At 43.9% G+C, this 19,789-nt stretch overlaps 1 protein-coding gene and 1 pseudogene across 2 annotated transcripts in view; one reads left to right on the top strand and one right to left on the bottom strand.

The window, feature by feature from the left end:
- Positions 1–19,789, bottom strand: part of LOC148220161 (microtubule-associated protein 1B-like) — a 93,227-nt gene that overhangs the window by 37,869 nt on the left and 35,569 nt on the right. For both annotated transcript variants that reach the window (XM_088155587.1, XM_088155589.1), the window contains one exon: positions 8,833–8,915. In XM_088155587.1, coding sequence (XP_088011713.1) covers positions 8,833–8,915 — 83 coding nt within the window. The remainder of the gene's footprint in view (positions 1–8,832; positions 8,916–19,789) is intronic.
- Positions 840–4,705, top strand: LOC148220162 (uncharacterized; annotated as a pseudogene).

The following is a 19,789-nucleotide window of genomic DNA, read 5'->3' on the forward strand; positions in this document are numbered from 1 at the left end:
GACCATTCATGGTAAGAGCCCCCATCACCCTATGGGGCAGAGTTGCCCTGACCCAATGGGGGGCTTCTCTCTGAGTTCAAAGTCCGGATTTTTGATCGGGGCCATTGAAGCGCGCACTGTCCCACTCACTCCTTGACTCACCTGGAAGAGTGATGACCCCCAATGGCAGGACCAATGGCCCCTATCAAAGGTCAAACTGCCCAAATTGCAAGCCCTAGTTGAAGAATGGCTAGCAAACGGCCACATTGTTGAATCCAACAGCCCGTGGAGTTCTCCAGTTTTCATCCTGAAAAAGCCTGGAACAGACAGGTGGAGACTTATCCATGACCATCGCAAAATCATCAACATCATTGAAGACATGGGCCCTCTCCAGCCTGGACTGCCCTCCCCACCGATGCTGCCTTGAGACTGGACACTTGTGCTCATTGACATCAAAGACTGCTTTTTCAGCATCCCATTGCATCCTCAAGACGCACCACGGTTCGCCTTCTCTGTCCCCTCTTTCAACAGAGAAGCTCCTCTCAAAAGATATCATTGGCTTTTCCTTCCCCAAGGACTCAAAAACTCTCCAACCATTTGCCAATGGTAGGTCACCCACATACTTTCTCCTGTTCTAGAACAATTCCCAGAAGCAATCATTCATCACTACATGGATGACATCCTAGTTTGTGCATCAGAAAAGACCTACTTAGAAAAAGCTGTCAAAACAACCATTCAAACCATAGAAAAAGTAGGATTCGAAATCTGTGAAGACAAAGTAAAATACACCAGCCCCTGGAAATACCTAGGACTTTTAATCCGAGAAAGGACCATTGTACCCCAGGAGCTCTCCATTCGAGATGACCCAAAGGCCTGAAGAGACCTACACAGCCTGTGTGGATCCATCAACTGGATTCGCCCCCTACTGGGACTCACAACAGAAGACCTCGGCCCTCTGTTCAACCTCCTCCATGGCAACGAAGACCTGGACTCCCCACACACACTCACCCCGGAAGCCCGACAATCCATCATCAAAGTTCAGGAAGCCCTGTCTTCACGTCAAGCACACAGATTGGAGCCAAATTTGCCTTTCCAGTTTGCCATTTTAGGAAAGGCCCCTCGCTTCTATGGACTGATTTTTCAATGGGACCCTCAAGTCACAGACCCCTTGTTGATCCTTGAATGGGTTTTCACAAGCAATCAGCCCACCAAGACAATTACCACGTTTCAGGAAATCATGGCACATTTGATAAAAAAGGCCAGAACCCGCCTCCATTCTCTTTCAGGGTGTGAGTTCACATGCATTTACCTGTCCCTGACCACGGGACATTTGGAAAATCTGCTCCAAACCAATGAAAATCTTCAATTTGCTCTAGATAGTTATACAGGCCAAATTTCTATTCACATACCAAAACACAAACTTTTTAATCAAAATGCAACCTTCAATCTGGTCCCAAAACTTGTTCAAAGTAGATCACCTCTCAATGCTCTAATTGTCTTTACAGATGGCTCAGGTTCCTCTCACAAGTCTGTCATGACTTGGAAAAACACCAAATCTGACAAATAGGAGTCTGATGTCCAAATTGTGGAAGGATCTCCACAAATTGCAGAATTGGCAGCCGTTGTTAGAGCCTTTGAAAAATTCAAAGACAAACCCTTTAATCTACTTACAGATTCTGCTTATGTGGCTGGTATAGCTATGAGAGCAGAACATGCATTTCTCAAGGAAGTCTCCAATCCAAAATTACACCAGTTGATTTGTACATTAATAACCCTCATTTCCAACAGAAAATTACATTACCATATCATGCATGTTAGGTCACACACTGACCTCCCAGGTTTTATTACGGAGGGAAACAAGAAAGCGGATGCCCTCGCCATGCCAGTCGAGACTGAAAACATGCCCAACATTTTTGCTCAAGCAAAGATGTCACATTCATTTTTCCACCAGAATGTATCTGCCCTCATGAGAATGTTTAAAATTCCGAAAGGCCAAGCAAAAGTCATTGTGGCAACATGCCCAAACCGTCAGAACTACCAAGTGCCCTCTATGGGCACGGGAGTCAATCCCAGAGGCCTGAATAGCTGCCAGCTGTGGCAGTCTGATGTGACCCATTTCCCACCTTTTGGAAAGTCTAAGTATGTGCACGTGTCCATCGACATTTTCTCTGGAGCAGTTTTTGCATCGGCTCATGCAGGAGAAACAGCAACTCACGTTATCAAGCATTTTCTCCTAGCATTTGCCACTCTGGGATTTCCAAAAAAGATCAAAACTCACAATGGACCCACCTACATCTCACAAATTTCAAGAGTTCATCGGTGAATGGAGAATTGAACACATTGAAACCATTCCTGGAAAATCCACAGGACAGTCCATTGTAGAGAGAACTCATCAAACCATCAAAAGAGTCCTTCACCAACAGTGAAGAGACACAGAAATTTTATCTCCAGTGGAAAGACTCTGCAAAGCTCTCTACGTCATCGACTTCCTAAATGGAACCGAGTCAGAACCAGACCCCCCCAATACTGTGACACTCAACCCAAGCAAAGCTCACTGAGAAACCACCAGTGCTCGTGAAAGACCCTGAAACACATCAAGTTTCTGGACCTTTCCAATTAATTGCCTGGGGAAGGGGGTATGCTTGAGTCTCCCTGCCATCTGGACCAAGATTGTTCCTAGGAAAAAACATAAAACCATACCTAGGCATGGCAAAACCTACCCCAACAGACAACAACAAAAGCTCCCTAGAGTCAAATACAAGACCTCCTCAAAACCAAACCAGCGCTGCTTGGAGAAGACGCCGCCGAACACCTGCACATCCAAAGAAAGATCGTCCTGTCACAAGTCAGCAGACGAAACAAAAAACTAGGCAGCAGTCTGCTGCATCAGGCAAATCATAAGCCAGACATTGTCTGGCCACAAAGTAACCTTTAGTTAGATGTTACTACCTCTACTGAAACACCCTAGTATTAGTCCCCTCCCCAATGATTTTACTGTAACCCCTAATCCTGTATTCACTTCCCTATCCCTAGAGAGGAAAAAAAAAAAAAGGCGGGGGGAGAAGGGTCAAAGGAAGGGGAAAACCCTAACCGTCTTCCCCCCCCATCATAAAAATAACTGACTTTGATTATATTCCCTATCAGAAGGCCCATCCTTGTCAAAAGATGAAAATTATCTCCGTTGATGCCTCACTACTGCCTGGATCCTCTTCACCGTGCCCCATGTCTTCAGCTAGATCAGCCCACAACCCAAACATAATGTCTGGGTGACTTTAGCAAAGACATTAAAACAAGATAACATGTGCCTGTCTATGGGCAACCTTGATAATCCACTTTCCACATGTTTGGTAGGAATTCCCTTTGTAGCAGATGAATGGCCCATCCAGAACTCAAAGCTCCTCCGCACCACTGGCAAGAGACCAAATCCAGTTGACACTTGGGACCATTGGACAAAAATACTGCCAAATGCTCCCGAGGAACCCCAAGAATTAGATTTGCTGGGGTCCTCCAAAGTAACATACTGTGACAAATTTTACTACAAAAGTCCAAAGCAAAATTGGCCTGAATTGAGTCAAATTCGAAACACATAGAGAAAAGACATATCACCCATCAACAAAGCCTACAATTATCCAGATTGGTGCAATTATACCACTCATGCTCTCTCTGAATCCTCTATCCACCCCAAAATATTACCCTGTGGAATGTTTCTTCTCTGTGGTGATGGAGTTTGGGCTGGAATCCCCTCTCGTCTCCAGGGGGGACCCTGTAGCCTTGGCAAGCTTTCTACCCTCACCCCCAACATTACCTTATCACATAATTGGAAAAAGGAGAGTGAATCAAAATGCAAAAAAAAAGATTTTACACTGAATTTGATGAAAGTTGTGACCCTAAATTGTACAATTGGAACAAACTCACAAGAGCTGCTGTCTCCCTGTTCTTACCATGGGTGGCTGCAGCAAAGGCCCTTGGTGAAAGTACTCATTTGGGGTGTTGGTTCAGTAAGCAAGCCAATGTCACATCTGCTGCCTTGAGTGATCTTTTAAAGGATGAAGAAACCATGAGACACGCATCCCTGCAAAATCGAGCTGCAATTGACTTCTTGCTGCTCGCCCATGGACATGACTGTGAAGACTCTGAAGGGATGTGCTGCTTCAATCTCTCCTCACGTTCAACATCCATCCAAGCGAACATCCAGAAGCTGAAGGACCTCGTGAAGGATTTGAAAGTACAAACCACCCCAGACTGGCTCAACAACCTTTTTGGACAATGGGGACTGACAGGGTGGGCTGCATCTCTGGTCACGGGACTTTTATGGATTTTAATCATAGTTGTCATTGTATTAGTTATGTTTCTATGCTTTGTTCAATGTTTTAAGAAAGTTGCTGAAAGCGCCTTTTTAGTAAATACAGAGAGAGGAGTTGTGGAGGGAGCAGAAAACATTCATACAGTCTCCCTGCATCCTCAGAACAAGCTCCTTGGAAAACCATAGCTTAGAGATAAGAAATGGCTTGTGAAATGATGAATACAAAAAGGAATCCAGCTTCCCCCCCTTGGTAGACCCTCTTATCTATCTTCAATATTAGTGGTTCATTCTCTTTTAGTATACATAGGCCGGCTTTGAATGTAAAATCCCTCAGGGATTGGTTAGAAAGTAGAATTCCCTTGGTAATCGGTGCAAATTGTAAAACCCTCAAAATATATAAAAACCCCTGTAAAACAATAGCCGTCGGTGTATGCTAGATACGATGCCTTTGTAGAATAAAATATGGATTTGTGCCTTTCTGCATATGCTGGTTTGTTTTCCCCGCTGGTCTGAGAGCTCACTGCGAGCCAAAATTCTATCTGGGCAAGGCTTGGGAACGTGCTCTGTCACTGAGGGCTGCAGAAGCAGTCTCAGGGATCCCAAAGGGACCCCAAAAACCCAACCAGTGACATCCACCCATCAAATCCATAGCTCCAATTCAGAGAGGAGGATGTTGTGAGGGATTGTATCAAAAGCCTTACAGAAGTCCAGATGGATGTCAATCTGTAGCCCTTCTGTTGTTCAGTGATGCAGTCACTCCATTATAGAAGGCCACAAGATTGGTCAGGCAGGACATGCTCTTGGTGAAGTTGTGCTGGCTGTCTCAAATCACCTCCCTGTCCTCCATGTGTCTTAGCATAGCTTTTAGGAGGATCTGATCCATAATCTTCCCAGGCACAAAGATGAGGTTTGTACTTCCTGGGATCCTCCTTTCTACTCTTTTTAAGATGGGTGCAATTTTTCCTTTATTCTTGTTCACCTGACTGACACACCTTTTCAAATATCATGGAGAGTGGCTTGGTCACTACATCAGTTAATTCCCTCAGGACTCTGGAATGCATCTCATCAGGTCCCATAGACATATATATGTTCAAGTTTATTAGGTTATCACGTATCTAATGTTCTCTTACAGTGGAAGGGACTTTGCTCCTCCAGTCGCCATCTTGTAGTCCATCCACTTGAGAGGTGTAGGAATAGAGACTGCAGTTTAGGGCAGCTGACCTGAACTGGCCAAAAGGATATTCCATACCATAGAACGTCATGCTCAGTATATAAACTGGGGGGAGCTGGTCAAGAGGGGACTAACTGGGCATTGGTCAGCCGATGATGAGCTATTGTACTGTGCATAACTTTTTTCTCATGGGTTTTATTATTCTCTGTCTCCTTTTCATTACTCTTATTATTGTTACTATTTTTTTTTATTATTTTATTGTATGTTATTTTGTTTCAATTATTAAACAGGTCTTATTTCTATCCATGAGGTTTACTTTTTTTTTTTAGGATTCACTTTTTCCCCAGTGTGGAGTGAGTGAGTGGCTGCATGTGTCAAGACTTAAAGAATCTAGTGAAATGTCTCAAAACACTGTCAAAGAAGGAAGTTTCCATAAGATAAGTCACCAAAACAGGTGCAGTTGGCGAACAAGAAGGTGTTAATTCCAGGCCTAAATTGAGGAGAAGGCTTGGAATTAGGACACAAGACAAAATTGTACTGCAGAAACTTGTGATAAGCGCAGATGTCAAGAAAAGGAAGATGCCAGGCCTGGTGAGGCAAATGTGGTAACCTATGCAGACAAAAATTCCTACTATGGCAAACTCCGAGAAAGGAAGTCCATCCGTGTATACATGCCACATGCCAGCCCAAGTTGTGGGAACACCACCTGGCATTTGGACTGTATAAGTAGTACCTCCAGAAGAAAACCAGTGGACCCCACCACTGGGAAGATCAGAAGAGCAAAGGCCAGCAGGATGCCACAGGGACCCACATGGTGGTGGCTATATCCCTACTTAATCCGTCTCTTTCTGTCTTTCTCCCTCCGCCCCCCTATTTACTATTAAATAAAATCCATACTATTGACTTTGGCATATGGTGGCATTTGCACCTTAATTTAGGTGGAGGCATCTTTTAATAATTGGATCCTAACAACATGGTACTTAGTTGCTGCTGGGATCAAACCATTAAAGTTTCTTCCTGTTTGTGTTTGATATCACTTCATTTTGGTAAATAAGGAGAATTTTTGACAAAGTACTGTAAGCAGAGTGTGTTGGTTTTGCACGGCCTGGTTCTTGGTAATGGGGGGCTACAGAGGTGGCTTCTGTGAGAAGCTACTAGAAGCTTTCACTATGTCTGGCAGAGCCAATCCCTAATGGCTCTGAGGACAGACATACCGCTGGCCAAGGCTGGGTGAATTAGAGATGGTGGTAACGCCTCTGTGATAACATATTTAAGAAGAAAGAAAACCAAAAAATTGTTACGCAGTTTAAATTCCAGCCAGAGAAGAGCAGAGTGAGAATATGTGAGAGGAACAACTATGTAGACACCAAGGTCAGTGAAGATGGAAGGGGAGGAGGTGCTCCAGGCACCAGAGTCAGGATTCCTCTGCAGCCTGTAGTGAAGACCATGGTGAAGCAGACTGTCCTCCTGCAGCCCATGGAGGTCCACGGGGGATGCAGAGATCCACTCACAGCCCATGGAGGAGGTGCCCATGCTGGAGCAGGTGGATGCCTGTAGGAGACTGCAATCCTGTGGGAGACCCATGGAGAGAGGGGCCCTGCTCTCAGGCTGGAATAGCCTGTCCTTGAAGGACTGCACCCTGTGGAAGAGTGACCCATGCTACAGCAGTTTTGGGAGGACTGTTGCTCATTAATTGGAGCCACGTTGGAGAAGTTCACAGAGAACTGTCTCCCGTGGTAGGGACCCCATGGTGCAGCAGTGGAATGACTCGTCTCCCTGAGCAGTGAGAGAAACTATGGGTGATAAATGACCAAAACCCCCACTCCCCATCTCCCTGCACTGTTGGTGGGAAGGAGGGGAGGGGGGGAAGGGGAAGGTGCTTTTAAAGGCTTATTTTACTTATCATCATCGTGCTCTGATTTTGCTAGTAATAAATTCACTTTATATCTCTCAGCTGAGCCTGTTGTGCCCTTGGCGTGTTTTCATACCGTCCTTAACTCATGAAGCCTTCGTTAAATTTTCTCTCCTCTGTCCAGCGGTAGCAGAGGAGAGTGAGTGAGTGTGTGGATTTTGTGGGTGCCTGGCATTTGGCAACTGTCAAAGCATCACACAGAATAATTTCATTTCCCCAAAAAATGTCAGTGCTTCTCAGCACTGGCTAGCAATGTAATAATCACTATTTTTTACAACCTTCAATATCGCCAGCTAAATTTGTCAATTTTTTCTTTGAACTACATCCTCAGTTCTTTGGCTCTACTCTAACAAGTTCATGAGGAATTGACTGAACTCTTCTGGGGCACTGTACTGGGGTACAATGCAAAATGTGTATTCTATCACCATCTGTTAAAATGTAGGAGGGGTGGTGATCCTTATCTCTGTGGGAGATATCCTCTGCTGATGTGCCATCTGATAAGATCGGGGGATGATCATCGTTATCTTTTCACAACCCATCCTTCCTCCAGAAGATATATTCTGTTAATGGGCCATTAAGTCTGATTGTGTGACTGATAAGATTACATCATCCCATTGGGAGATGCCCCAACCAGGGGCAGGAGCCAAGCCTTTCCTACCTAGATAAAAAACTGGGGTTTGGGACGCGAAGGTAGACCTTTCCACTGGATCCCAGAGGAAAGTCGGACCATTTCCACATCATCGCTGGATCTTCGGAGGAAAACTGCACCTTCTACAGGAGCACTGCTTCAACAGAACCACATCTGTCATCCAGGAGGACTGCAGCCACCATTTATATGGACTGCTACCAACACCCTGACTGACAGGGTGTCAGGTTGTATTTTCTTTTGTATTATTGCATGTATTTTATTTTTTCTCTTTTCTCCTATTAAATTGTATTACTGACTTGGAGTCTCGCACTGGTTTTACTTTCAAACCAACACAGGCACTCTTCAGAGTCCATTGATCATGTCATACAGTTTTTGAAGGACAGATCACATAGATCAACCTAGTGTCACCACCACATAGATGGTCATTCTTCTTGAGGACCTACGTTTATCTCAAGGAACTGTATTTCTTTTCAGGCACTTTTTCATAAGCAAAAAGGCAGCCAGAGCTACGAAACAATGGAGGAACAGAAGAAAACCAGCTGTAGTTTCACCACAGCTGTTTTCACTTAAAGAAAATAATTTGGCGTGTTATGAGGAAATGAGTGCTGGCTAAGTGGTGTGTTTCTGTCCTATGTCTTTGAAGCTTTATCCAAAGTCCAGGAAAACAGTAAAAAAAAAAAATCAAGGGGCTTTTTTGATGTTTTTTTATGACATTTATTCTAACATGTCCTTTTGTCTGCAGTTAGGAGCTTCTCTCAACCTGTCCACTTAATGGAGCTTTTATGACACATCCAGTGAAATATTTCTGACTGACTTACCTCAGTGCTAACTGCTTCATCTGAGGGATTGATTAGGACTACAGTTTCTAAGACATCACTTCTGTGGTGAAGAATCTTCTGACCTGCAAGCACAGAGAGGAAAAAGAAGACATTAAATTCAACCAGTGTGGTTTAAACCAGTGCTTTCCCAGAGCTACTTATATGTTTCACTGTGGGACAGCCTTCAGGTTACCCAGGACAGTGCACACTGGCCACAGCAACTACTGTACAGGCTCATGTCTTCAGGAATACCCATGGCATGCAGTCTTATAGGCCAGAAACGCCACTCTAGAAAATTCATAGAATCATAGAATGGTTTAGGTTTGAAGGGACATTAAAGATGATCTCATTCTAACTCCCTGATATCGACAGGGACACCTTCCACTAGACCAGTTGGCTCAGGGCCCCATTCAACCTGGCCTTGAACAATTCCAGGAATGGGGCATCCACAACTTCTCTGAGCAACCTGTTCCAGTGCCTCACCACCCTCACAGTAACAAAAGTCTTCCTAATATCTAATCTAATCCTACTCTCTTTCAGTTTAAAACCGTTCCCACCTCGTCCTATCACTACTGATGTCATCATGATTTTTTGCCTTTTCTTTTTATATACCTTTTATGCGTTCTCAGTATTCTTAGCATACATACTTGTAATTTGTGAGATGAAGGTCCGTAGTAACATAGAGTCCCCTGACAGGTGAAAAGGAAAGCCGCTTTATTCCAAAAACCCGGCCTTTTAAAGCAATTAGCTGGTTATCAGCTAAATAGTTTTAAATCATAACAAACATAATTCAGCCAACCACCATACACCAAGATGTGAACACATGATGGTTACATAACTTGTTTTTCTACCTCCAATTCAGTTGAGTCTCTTTCCCATAGTCCTTTTCTGCTTAGCCAAAGTAGCAGGCCTAAGCCATGATTTTACAAGGCTTTCCCTTTGTAAGGTTTTACCTATATGCAACAGTAGTTCTTTAGCCTGATATCTCAGCTTAGTCCTTGTATTCTACTAGGCAAGAAGACCAAACATCCTAAAGGCCTCACAGTTGGATGCTGGAAAGCCTTATGCTATCTTGAGAAACCAAGACTCTCTGGAACATATTTTGTAAACTAGGTTCAAACCCCATCTGGGGGGAATACTTTGGAATAGGGTGATGTCACGTCATTCATTTAAGCTTCTCATTTGGGAATCTTTGTCAGATATGCTAATTTGCAAGGTCTATAAAATTGTACATGCAGTATACTAGATGTGCGTATTTTGGTGTATTCCACCTTGATGAATTGTTGCACCATAAGGATCCTTGTTAAATACCGAGATAAAACCCTTTTATCCCTTAACTGTGTCTAGTTCATAATTCTAGGCCAAGAGAATAATGCATCACTATACGCTCTTATAAAAAGTCCTTCTCCAGTCCTCTTGCAGGCTCCCTTCAGGTACTGAAAGGCCACATGAAGGTTACTCCAGAGCCTTCTCTTCTGCAGACTGAACTGTCCCAATTCTCTCAGCCTTTCCAAAGGAGAGGTGTTCCATCCTTCTAATCATCTTTGTGGCTCTCCACTGGACTTGCTCCAACAGGTCAATGTCCTTACTGTGCTGAGGACTCCAGAGCTGGATGCAGTACTCCAGGTGGGGTGTCTCAAGAGCAGAGTAGAGGGGAAAAACACCTCCCTTAACCTGCTGATCACACTTCTTTTGATGCAGCCCAGAACATAGTTGGCTTTCTGGGCTGCAAGTGCACACTGATGGGTCATGTCAAGCTCCTCATCCACCAACACCCACAAAAGTCCTTCTCCTCAAAGCTGCTCTCAATCCATTCTCTGTTCAGGCTGTATTTGTGCTTCGAATTGCCCTGACCCAGGTGCAGGACCTTGCTCTTGGACTTGTTGAATTTCATGAGGTTTGCAGAGTCCCATGTCTCAAGCCTGTCAAGGTCCCTCTGGATGGTACCCCTTCCCTCCAGTGTGTTCACTGTACCACAGAGCTTGGTGTCATTGGCAAACTTGATGAGGGTGCATTCACTTCCACTATCCATGTTACTGACAAAGATGTTAAACAGCACCAGTTCCCATACTGATCCCTGAGGCATGCCACGTGTCACTGATCTGCACTTGGACATCAAACCATTGAACACAACTTTTTGAGAGTGACCGTCCTATCAATTCCTTATTAACTTACAGGATGGGGCACTAGTAGTTGATTTTTGTAAGAGTAACTCAGGCTTATTGCTCAGGCTGATACTCAGAAGCTCAGCTGGAATGAAGGAAAGTGTCCCTTTGAAAGACTTTTATCAAATAGAAATGTAGTGTGGGAGTAGAAAGCAGCAACAGCCTTTTACAAACTGGCAAGAGACTGAGACTTATTAAACTACAGATGAAGTGGGAGAATTTGAGACTTGTGCAGATATCTGGGGTTGTCTTAAAGTAACTCTACCAAGTTTTTGCAGCTTATCTCTACACATTGGACAAAATATTTTTGTGACATGTCAAAGGAAGAAAGGAAGACATTTCCAGGTTGCACAGAAGGGATTGACTAGTTGGATTGTATCCACCTCTAGTTTCTGTAAAGTAGGTTAAAATCCTATCTAAAGACTTCTGGAAAAAAATATTTACGTGTTTGTAAGTATTTTCTCATCCTTGATTTTATTAAGGAAAGCTTCAAATTAAAACTAGATATGAATAAAGAGACTTGGCTGCTGCTTGATTCAGAATCAGTCCAATACAAAGAAGTAAATACCATGTGACAGTTGCTTAAAAGGTGATTTCCATGTGCATCATCCTAGTTCCCACAGCCATGAAATCCCATTGCTCACCTATACAGCCAAATATTGATGACATTTATGGTATAATTATTGAGATCGGGATGATGTCTAACATTTTCTAGAGAAGTGACTGAAAAGGTTCCTAACCTACATGTTTGATCTTTTCATGCTGATCAAGCATCATGATCATGGGGCCCACTTTTTATGGTGATTATGTTGCAGCCAATTTTGTGCAAAAACAAAATGTAAATTAATAGCAAGGGAAAGAAAGCAAGTCCTACTTCAAGTCTTGTTTAACCAAGGATCACTACTGACACACTTCTTACTGGCTATGCTGGTGCAACAGCAGCCCATGGGGATGTATGCTGTAGGCAACAAGCTACTCAACAGAGAACTTCCCATCAGTCCTTCCTACCATCCTGAATGGACACCAGTGCTAACTCATTCCCCATCAATGCCATTCCCACACAAATTGAATTCAGAATAACCTATTTGCAGAGGAAGTATATGATGTGGTGTGATTTGATGATTCTGGCAGAAAAGGCAAAGGGACAATATGTTCTCTCTGAAGACTGAAGGGAAAATTAAAGCAACCTGCACAGTTTTCTAATGGAAGACTAGCATTTGCCCTAATACAGCTGAGCTCTGGGGATGAATTTTCCACGTAAACACGCAGTTTACACATTTCAGAAATCCTAACTGCTTCTGAGATCTCAATCCTTATTTGCCAATGGGCCAGTCTAGGTGACTTGTCTAGGTCTCTCTCTACCAGACTGCCCTTCTTCCTCTAGGCTGCATCTCAGGATGTTAGAGGAAAGAATACATGTCCCTTTAAGGCAGATTAGATCATAATTGTCTATTGTGAGACACTTTTTTGGTGGTGTTTGTTTTAGATCAGGTCTGAGATAACCTGTTGAGGCAAATGAGAACTCACATAAACAACAGAGGGCTTCATACATTTTTGAGTCAAATTCTTGTGTTTCAACATGATGCCATATTGAAGCCATAGAAATAAATCACAGAAGCCTACAAATCACTGGTTGCATACAATCCCACTCAGGCCACAAAAGGATAGCATGTGTGACTTCAGTTTTTATTACGTTGTAAACTTTTGACTGTTTTGATATGTATTGTCATTGATGTGTCAAGACTGGGCTCTGACAGTGTGTCTGACCTGACTGAGATCAACAATGCTCTGTTAAAGCTGGAAAAAAAGAAGTAAAATAACAACAGTTGACAGAGACAGTAGAACAAACAGTATTTTACTCACTTGATAAGGATAGTAGAATAAAACAACATTTTACTCTTATCAAGGACAGTAGAACAGAAGAGCACAGCCTTGGAGAAATAATGGATGTAACTTAGGCAAACAGAAGTCATGCAAAATGCAAGCAGGATGCCAGCTCAGCTCTGCAAGGCTGACAAAGTAGAAGTTATGCAAAACAACGATATTGTGCTTACTCAAAAGCAGGGGGAAAAGAACAGCTACCTAAAAAGGACAGTGGGCTTGAAGACAGACCCCCAAAGAACCATATGAGGACTTCTGAGAAGGAGTGTAATTATGTAAAATAAAGTCAAGTAAGCAGGGATAGCTAATGAATATTTAATCAGTGTGTATTATAAAAACTGTTCACCTGACGCTCAGGCCACTCGATTAGAGGAAGGATCCTCCCAGTGACCAGCATGCTGTAATAAAGAATGCCTGCTTTCTAATACTCAAAACTGTGTTAAAAAGTTTCTATCTGGCTGATTTCAGTATCACAGTATTATAGGACTTCATTTATTCAACCACAGTCAATAGCTATGCCATATGGAAGCAAAACACGAGGGTTGTGTTAGCATGTAGCAGTGCTCCAAGGCAAGATGAGTGAGTATAAGAAGATATTGCCTAAGTGTCCTGTGATATATGAGTCATACACTGTGATGTTCCCTTTGTTGTTAGAGAAGCCTTTGTCCTGATGTACTTCCAGCTACTCAGCACTTCACTATTTTAGACTCAAAGAGAAATCACCAAAAGGCTTGGCTGAGTGTTCAGGATGTTCCATGGGTACTGTTTTAAAATCTTTTATAGGAGGATCAGTATGTTATGCCTTAGGACTAAACTTCTCTAACATTATCAATGCTAGTGATGGCTTGTTCTGTTAGGTGAGAATTTGGTATCAAGTAACTGTGGGGGTTTTTTCCCTCCACTTGAAAAAATCACCATTTTGTCCTGTAATAGCTAGAGGAGGTAACAATAATGGTGTTTTCACAGCCCTTTGTAATTCTAAACAAAGAGAAAGAGGACCGATGAAGCCATATTGACCCAAAGCATGCTTCCAATTTTATTTACAGATCTTTAGGTATACAATGTGTGATAGGTTGACTTGGGAAGAAGAAACTCAGAGAGAGGTTCTCTCTAAGGGAATTTCCTCTGTGGGGGTTGGGACACCTTCAACAGCCAATTAGAGAAAGTTAGTTTGCTCCGTGAACACACATTTTGAAGGAGGTAATCCGGAACTGGGTCTCTTTGTCTTTCTAGTGGCTGAGCAGGCAACACCAACCTGAGGTCCCACCCCCTCCATGCGGGGGGGAGGCTCTGGAGTCCGCTTGGGCCCCATTTGCAAACTGGGGGACCCAATGGCCGGGGGAAGAAAAAGTTCTGTGATAAGACCTTCACGGCTTCCTCCTCCACAGGCCTGCGGCTCTGGCGTGGTGGGGGGGGCCCGGTTCCTCCTGCTGTCGGATGGGCCGGGCCTGCCCGGGTGCCCATGAGCAGTGTGGGGCTGCAGCCCAGCCCCAGAAAGGCTGATTGACACCTCAGCCGCCCCCCTCCACCCAGTGCAGCCTGGGCCTGGCCCAACTCTTGTAGTTGTGTTAAACTTTAACTCTTTAGTGCTCAGATAAGATTTGCAAAACCTCCAGCCTTCCTTTGAATATGAAAGGGAACAAGATTTCTGAAGTCAGTGAAGCAAGAGCTAAGGTTTTTTTAGATGGAAGGAGAATGAGGAGATGCTGTCAAGATGGCTGAAAATCCTTTTGTAAGATTGTAGGGATGAATATTCCTATAAGCCATAGAAAAAGACATGGGGGGTTGGAGATGTTCCATTTAATAGATGATTTGACCAAAAAAGCACCTGTGTTGAGAATCTTTGCCCTAAGGAAAGAAGGGGATCTCAGTTTTCTGAAGATGAAACATGAACAGAGAGAAAAGAAATGAAGAGAACCTTTGCTGTGGAACATTTCATTCTTAAAAATAATACCCCATGAGAAAGACATGGCCCACATCTACAGCTTTGGGAAGGCTGTGGAGTTGGGAGAAGTGTCACGATTGCAGGTCCAGGAGGATGCAAATCATGAAAATGAAACCACGAGAGGACTGTTTTCTTCCTTCTTGTGGAGAAATCCCTACAGCTTCAACAAGAGGAGGCTTCTCTCTCCAGAAGTAAACTGAAAAAGACTAAGTTGGGCACTGACCGAAGCAGTTGTTGTATGTTTGTTTTGTTGTTATGAAGGCTAGGAAAGGGAAGGAAGGAGTGGTTTGAAAAAAAAATCTTATTCGGAATTTGGTTTTTTTCCCCTTTGTTTGTGTAGTTAATAAATTTCTTTTTTTTATACCCTCTTAAGTTTTAAGCCTGCCTTGCTTTTTTGCTCCTAGTTCTGTCGCACAACAGAAAAATTAGTATATTTAAATTGGCAAATCAAAACTATGACATTATTTGGTGGGTTGGCTGGGAAACAAAATTAAATCAAGACATTTTTTAAAGAAAATTAAATCAAGACAGCAAGTCTGATGGAGAATGGAAATTGACTGTGGACTATCATGGCTTGAATTAAGTGACTCCACCACTGAGCGCTGCTGCACTGGACATGCTGGAGCTCCAGTACAAGCAGGAGTCCAAGGCAGAGAAGTGGTACACCACTACTGACATTGCTAATGCATTTTTCCCATTTGTCTGGCAGCAGAGTGCAGACTTCAGATTGCTTTCACCTGGAGGGGTGTGAGGTACACTTGAAACTGACTGCCTCAGGAGTGGAAGCACAGTCCAGTCATCTGCCATGGACTGATCCAGACTGCACTAGAAAAGGGTGAGGCTCCACACATCATTGTGTGGGGGAACATGGCAACAGAAGTATTTGAGAAAGGAGAAAAAATCATCCAGATTCTCCTGGAATCTGGCTGCACCATCAAAAAAGAATAAAGTCAAGGGACCTGCCCAAGAGATCCAGTTCCTGGGAGTAAAGTGGCAAGATAGATGGCATCAAGATTCCCACCGAGGTCATCAATAAGATCACCGCAATGTCTCCACCAACCAACAAAAAGGAAACACAAGCTTTCCTAGGCGCCATAGGTTTTTTGGAAAATGCACATTGCCAAGTACAGCCAGATTGTGAGCCCTCTCTAACTAGTTCCTAGCAAAAAGAGTGATTCCCACTGGGTCCCGGAACAACAACAAACCTTTGACCACATCAAGCAGGAAATCGCTCATGGGGTAGCCCTTGACCCAGTCAAGATGGGACCAGAGGTGAAGAACGTGCTCAACTCTGCAACTGGGAGCAATGATCTGTCCTAGAGCCTTTGGCAGGAGGTGCCTGGGGAGACTCGAGGTCAACCATTAGCATTTTGGAGTCGAAGTTACAGAGGGTCTGAAGCCAACTACATTCGAATAGAGAAGGAAATCTTAGCCACCTATGAAGGAGTTCAAGCCACCTCAGAGGTGATCAGCACAGAAGCACAACTCCTCTTGGCTGTGGTGGCGCATTCCCCCTTAACTCCTTTCCAGGCTGCAGTGTGATCTGAGAAAATGCTTGTTAGGCCTCATCCTTGAAAACACCACCTGGACTCAGCTCTTTCTGAGCTTATCAAAAAACACTGTCTGCTCTCAGGAACTCCTAAGGAACTTCTGTTTTTCTCATGACTAGCCTTGGAAAATATTTCTCCAGCCTGAATGGCATAACATTCCTATTTTCACACTTTGAAGGAAAGTGCTGACCCAAACTGTGGCCAGGATGAAACATTGTTATGACTAAGGCCCATTCTCTTGTGATCATATAATCAGCGATCCAAAAAGGGGCCCATTGAGCTCTCCTGGACCACAGTGGCCCTGTGACCAGCAAACTCCCTCTGAGTGGGACGCCTCTCAGAGCCAGCACAACATTGAACCACAAAATGTCCTGAACCGATACCCTCACTCCTCAAGGCCCGATCCTTCGCCCGTTGGGAGATGCAAAAGCATCCCTTTGGACATATGCTATAGGAAATCTGGAAGTTAGGTTAAGTTATAGTTATACTTTAGGATAAATGCTGTTACACACTTTGGTGTGAGGGATGAAGAGGAGCAGGAACAGGCAACACATACTGAGGAAGCTCCACTCTACAACCGTCAAGAAAAAACACGCTACGCTCTTTTCACCGACAGTTCCTGTTGCATTGTAGGGATGAATAGAAAATGGAAAGCAGCTGTATGGAGCCCCGTGCAACAAGTTGCAGAAGCTACTGAAGGAGAAGCAGGATCGAGTCAACTTGCTGAACTCAAATCTGTCCAGTTGGCCCTAGACATTGCTGAAAGAGAGAAGCGGCCAAAGCTCTGCCTTTACATTGATTCATGGATGGTAGTCAATGCTCTGAGGGGTTGGCTGGAAAAGTAGAAAAAAGCCAATCAGCAGCATAGGGGAAAGCTAATCTGGACTGCTGAAAAATGGCAAGACATTGCCACTTGTCACAGTACAAGCTGGTTTGTACTGGGCAGTTAATCTGACTACTGATTGGATAAGTAACCTGGCTAAAAGGCCAGCCCCCAAAGAACAGAGATAGGACAGGATTAGAGACAGACAAGGATTTAACCCAATGAGTTCCAGCCCTGGCTGCAGACAGCTATTGGTCAGAGGGCTGGGCAGCCTGACCTGGGAGCCAATCACAGACGCTTGCCCGGGAACATTGAAAGGGGTATAAAAAGCGAGGTCAGAACTGAATAAAGGCTTTTGTCACATAGATCACAGAGTGTGGGGTTTTCTGTCTCGGATCCCACGCCGCTCAAACTCAACAGCCACTCAGGTAAAGAAGCTACCTGTTAAAGTCCATCAGGTGGATGCCCATGTGCCCAAGAGTCAAGCTAATGAGGAGCACCGAAACAACGAACAGGTAGATTAGGCTGCAAAAATAGAGGCATCAGATAGATTTGTATTGGCGACACAAGGGAGAGCTGTTCCTAGCTCGATGAGCCCATGATGCCTCAGGTCATCGAGGCAGAGATACCACCTGTAAGTGGGCATGAGACCGAGGGGTGGATTTAACTATGGTTGTTATCTCCTAGGTCATCCATGACTGCGAGACGTGAATTGTGATCAAGCAGGCCAAGTGGGTGAAGCCCCTGTGGTACGCTGAGCAGTGGTCCAAATATAAGTATGGGGAGGCCTGGAAGATTGATTACATCACACTGCCTCAAACCCACCAAGACAAGCATTATGTGCTCACAAAGGTAGTGATGCCTAAGCAACCACTGGATGGCTGGAAATGTACCCCATGCTTCACGCTACTGTCCGGAACACCATCCTGGGCCTTGAAAAGCAAGTCCTTTGGAGGCATGGTACTTCTGAGAGGATTGAGTCAGACAACGGGACTCATTTCAAGAACAGCCTTATAAACACTTGGGCTAGATAACATGGTATTGAGTGGGTGTACCACATTCCTTATCATGCACCAGCTGCCAGGAAAGTTGAGCCAACAATGGACTCTTAAAAACAACATTGAAGGCAAAGGGGGGTGGGACCTTACAAGCAGTGGGATCTGCATTTACCAAAGGCTACATGGTTAGTTAACATCAGAGGTTCCACCAACCAAGCTGGCTCTGCCCAATCAGAACCCCTGTGTACAACTGACAGAGATAAGGTTCCAGTGGTGCATATGAGAGGTATGTTAGGAAAGACTGGATTATTTCTGCCTCAAGCAAAGACAAATGTATCAATGGGCTGTTTCTGAACTCTGCCACTTCTTTCAGTGATCTGAATAATTCATAATACACATGGGGTGGATAAAGCTCAAATCCCATAAACCTTGTCTAGCACTATTTGGCAGCACTATAAATTCAATGAGAGCATGGCTAGCAGAGGATGTAAATCCACACTGGCACAGATGGAATTACACATTTCAGAGATGTAAGTGAGGCTTTATAACCCTACTCCAAAAAGTGACGTCCTGTAATTATAAGAAGGGAAAAAAGAAAAGTTTTTAGGAAGAAGGGTGTCTTGGGTTACAATGGAAAATGTAACCAAAAGTATGTATTCTATTACCATCTACATAAACTGTTAATATAGATAGGCAGTGTTCTTTATCTTCTCTGTAACTCAGCCCTGATAACACTCTCTGGGGAAACAGCTGCCACCCTGAGGGGGTCATCTCTGCTAATGGGTCATCACGGTCTCCCAGCATGACTCATAGAATTACATCATCCCATTGTGAAATTGCCTGCCTAAGGAGAGGAACTGAATATTCTTACCTGTATATAATCCTGTATATAATCTGAGGCTTGGAGCACTGGGAGGGCACTACCACTGGATTCCCAGAGGACAGGAGCTAAATAAACACCACTGGACCTCCAGAGAAAAAAACAGATATTTCTACAGGATTGTAGGACACATTGAGAAAGTAAGAAAATTACAGCCTGAAAAATATTCCAGGCTGGAGCTTTTCAGCTCTGTTCCCAGCCGATAAGCTGGTCCAGCTCAAGGCTAGGGAGAATTTCTCCCAGGGTGATAATTTGGTCAAAATAAAAAGGAATTAATAACAAGATAGAACACCTGTTGTGGTGCATGACCAGGCCCTGGGAATGGGGTGTCTTCTCTCTAAACCAATCACCTTTTCTCTACTCTTGGAATTGCGAGTCATGCTATAAAACCAAGTGTTTCTGAATAAACTTGTCTCTTTCTATCATAAAAGACGACCATGTAGCTGTGCATCTTATTTCCGCTGCACTTAAAGGGTTAAAACCCCTTTCCATGGCTACACAGGATCACCACTTTGACAGAATCACATCCTTCAACAGGACTGTAGCCACCATTTAATTGGACTGTTGCCACCACCCTGACCAACAGGGTGTCAGGTCGTGTTCTGACTGTGAGTTTAAGCCAGTGTTCCTGTACTATTGCCTTTATTTTGATTTTCCTATTAAATTGTAGTTCTGACTTGGAATATTCCACTGGTTTGCTTTCAAACTAGTACAC

Source organism: Sturnus vulgaris, chromosome W, assembly GCF_052056855.1.
Source record: "Sturnus vulgaris isolate bStuVul1 chromosome W, bStuVul1.hap1, whole genome shotgun sequence".
Taxonomy (NCBI): Eukaryota; Metazoa; Chordata; class Aves; order Passeriformes; family Sturnidae; genus Sturnus; species Sturnus vulgaris.